Raw genomic sequence first — 3,647 nt, 5'->3', positions numbered from 1 at the left:
CCAGGAAGTCTTCCCTGACTACAAGTCCTTGCTAGCTGCCTCCTCAGTCTTACAGCACTAACAGCCTATGGCCATTTGGCACTCAGGTGTACTATGCAGATTCTTCAGATGTCCCCGAACATATGCGGCCAGCTCTCCTCTGTATATCCTGAAGGGCCTGAACCATCCACCTACCCAGTCATCCATCCAGGCGGCAAATGTTTACTGAGCACCTTCTAGTGCCAGACTCTGCCAGGCCCTGGGGATAGAGGAGCAAGAAGCCTCCATCAGTGTGGCCACTGCTAGGGGAATAGAAGCCCAGGGTGCTGCAGGAACACCCCATACAGTCTGGGGGTGACCAGGGAAGGCTTCTTGGAGGTGGCATTTCATCTGGGACCCAGTGCTAGCCTAGGAAAGAGGATGGAGCTAACCCAAGCAGGAAGGGGGCAGGAGGTATGTTTCAGACGGGAGATCTAGCTATGCAAAGCCCCGGAGGGAGGTGTATGTGTGTGAGAGAGAGAGAGCACATGAAAAGGAACGAGAGAGAGAGAGAGAGCGAAAGGGAGTGAGGCGGAGAGACAGAGAGTGTGTGTGTGTGAGCAGGCACCGGATTAGCAGGAGGAAGCAGAGGTCACTGTGAGACGGGTTTGGGCTGGAGGATCAGCAGCAGCCTCAGCAGCCAGATGGAGGGTCCCAGCCACCGCATCTGGGAGTTGGGACCGTCTGCTAAGTGCAGCTAGGTGGGTGAGCTCCACTTCTGGTCCGTGCCCTGGTTAGATCACCAGGAGACAAGGAGGCAGTGTCTTACCTGCCCTGTCCATTTGTCCATTTGTCCGTCTGTCCACAGCTACAGGACCCTGGCCACAGAGCACGAAGCGCTGATGCAGAAGTACCTGCATCTGCTGCAGATCGTGGAAACGGAGAAGACTGTGGCCAAGCAGCTACGGCAGCAGATCGAGGACGGGGAGATCGAGATCGAGCGGCTGAAGGCAGAGGTGATTGTGGCTGGGGGCGCGGAGGAAGCTGGCCAGGGGCCCAGGCCCCAGACCCAACACCTTAAACCCCAGGATTGGGGGCACATGGCAGACAGGAGGACCAGCTCCTAACCACAGCCTCCAAACTTAAAATGTGGTGACACTGGCAGAGTGGGAAGGTCCCATGGTCAGACTGGGGTCAAATCCCACCTCTGCCATTTAGCAACTGCAACCTGGAGTGGGGAGTCTGAGACCCTGGAGGATCAGGGTTGCTGGTAGGTCACTGGAATGTAGGCTCCAGGTCAGCTCCAAGGCAGCCCTCCCCTGTGCCTGTCGTGATGAGCATTCCTACAGGGGCTCACCAGGCGGCAGCAGTCTGGAGGCCACGCTTGGTGAGGTTAAGCCTTCCAGAGCCTGGCTACTCAAAGTGTGGTCCATGAAGCAGCAGCATCAGTTTTACCGGGAGCTTGTTAGAAATGCAGAATCCCAACCCCACCCCAGACCTCCTGAATGTGCACTTTAACAACATCCCAAGTGATTCCATTTACATAAGCTTAGGAAGCGCTGGCTCTCAGTCCCTTAGGTGACCTCACTAACTGCCCACTGCACTGCAGAATGATCTGGTCACTTCTCACCTCCTCACCTTACCAGCATGCTCAGAACCATCTGGCCACATCACACAAGGACTATGGACTCTGAACTGAGGAGAGGAAATGAAAACAGACTCGTGGTACCAGTTGGCTACATGATTTGCAGGTCCCCATGCAGGGTGAGAATGCAAGGCCCAGGTCGGGGTGTGGGAAGTCAGTCTCCCCTCCCACAGCCCACCACCCCAACCCGTGTGGACAGACAGCACCCAACCCCAGCCTTCCACCTCCCTAACCCCCCTGCCAGGATGCACTCAGTACCTGGATTGGGGTGCACAAGACATCCCAGCTGAGTCACCCACCTACTGCACCTTGGTGCTGCCAGCCTGGGGCAGGGGTGCTGTCACCTTGCCCTTCCCCGAGACACCATGTCATACCCACTGAATCCCAACCTGCACCTACAGCAAGGCCCCTACTGAGGGTGGAGGCTGATGGTGGAACATGAGCCTCCCCAGCTGACTCAACCCAGTTGCTGCCCCAGGCAGAGGGAAGCAGAGGTCTTGGGGCCCAGGGTGCCAAGGTGTGGGGAACCAGCAGCCAAGAACCCACCCAGGGTGATGAGGAAGTAGCAGGGGGCGGGAATAAATGAGCTCAGGCCCCAAGTCCCGAGTGTGTCCCATGGTCCCATCAGACTGCACTTACAAACCACAATTCAAAAGGAAAATCTTTAGGAATTACAAGATGTTGACCACAGAACAAGAAGCCCCAAGTGCAGAGCCTTCTGAGCATGGGAGCCCATCATGCACCAGTGAAGGCAGCTTTGCCCAGAATGTTCAAAGACCTAAAGCCACCAATGCTACCTTGTCTCGCAGCAGCAAAGCTCTGAACTAAGAGTAACATGAACTCGCAACTTCAGGTTCATCTAAATTCCCAGGTTCAACACACCTCCTCTAGCCTGGTGAAATGCTTCCTTAGTCAGTCCCTACAACCATCCCAATAGAATCAATATCCTGTGTTTCCCACGAGGAACCAGGTTCAGAGAGCCCAGGGCACCTGCCCAAGCTCACTCAGCTGGGGAATGGTAGGGTGGACTGGGACCCAGGTCTCCTGTCTGCTTGCCAGTCTTTACTCATAGCCTCTTCCCACAAGACTACTGGAGCCCGGCTCAGGGCTGTCCCCTCTCCAACATACTAGTTCATTCTGGGATCAATCGCACTCAAGAGACAACCCCTGGGATCTACCCTGGCCCAACACAGATCCCTGAGTCCATGCTGAGCCCCCGTATGGGATCACGGAAGGAGTCTGGCCCCAGTACCAGATAATTAGGGCGATCAAGGATTTCCAGGTGTCATTCATTCATCTATTCACTCACAAGACAAGATCACCAACCCATGACCTCCTGCTCTTCCCTGAGCTCCTCCTCTCCTGTCACTCCTGGCACCAGCCCGTGCTCCACAGCCATGCACCTTCCCACCTCCCAGCCTTCGCACATGCTGCGCTTCTGTTTGGAATGGCCCTCTCATCCCCATGCTTCCCACATGGTGAAACCCTGCCAGGCTCAAACTCCTTCTCCTTGGGGACTCCTGCTCAGAGCATGCTCCCTGCTGAGTGCTCCCCTGTGTGCTCCTATAGCTTTCCAACACATGGCACACAACATTAGAGCCTGCTCCATATGTGTCTGTCGTCTCACCTGATCTGGTGGCAACTCCTTGAAGGCAGGACCATGTCCTTTATCACTCTTTCCCTTTGGCCTGGCACATAGTAGTTGCTCAATAAGGCCTTGGTGAATGGCCATCAGGCTCTGTGGTATTAGGGATATGGAAGTTTGTACCTGTCAGGTCTCATTGTAGTAGAGCATAACAGAGCTTGCAGTGTGAACCCAAGTCATTTTACAGCCCTGGCGAGTGTGGGTTCACGTTGCACATATGGCCTTGCAAGATTGCAGGGATTTGTAGGCCAGAGAAGGGGGTATAGTTGCAAAGGGCAGAGCCCACTGTGGTTCTGAGGAGCAGAAAGCAGGTCAGTCAGAAGCAAGCATGTGTGTGCGTGTGTGTGTGTGTGTGCGTGTGTGTGTGTGTGCATGTGTCTCTAAGTGGCAGCAGAGGCC

At 55.3% G+C, this 3,647-nt stretch overlaps 1 protein-coding gene across 1 annotated transcript in view; it reads left to right on the top strand.

Annotated features, from left to right (window-relative positions):
* Window positions 1–826: 826 nt before the first annotated feature.
* The window catches only part of LOC103581472 (ras-specific guanine nucleotide-releasing factor 1-like), a gene marked incomplete at both ends in the record, with an annotated part of 34,889 nt that continues 32,068 nt past the window's right edge, over window positions 827–3,647 (top strand). Inside the window, one exon of the mRNA XM_008563295.1 lies at window positions 827–974. Within this exon, the coding sequence (XP_008561517.1) occupies window positions 827–974 (148 nt within the window). The remainder of the gene's footprint in view (window positions 975–3,647) is intronic.

Source organism: Galeopterus variegatus, unplaced genomic scaffold, assembly GCF_000696425.1.
Source record: "Galeopterus variegatus unplaced genomic scaffold, G_variegatus-3.0.2 Scaffold13128, whole genome shotgun sequence".
NCBI lineage: Eukaryota > Metazoa > Chordata > Mammalia > Dermoptera > Cynocephalidae > Galeopterus > Galeopterus variegatus.
The sequence above is the reverse complement of the archived record's forward strand: the minus strand, read 5'-3'. Positions and strand labels throughout refer to the sequence as shown.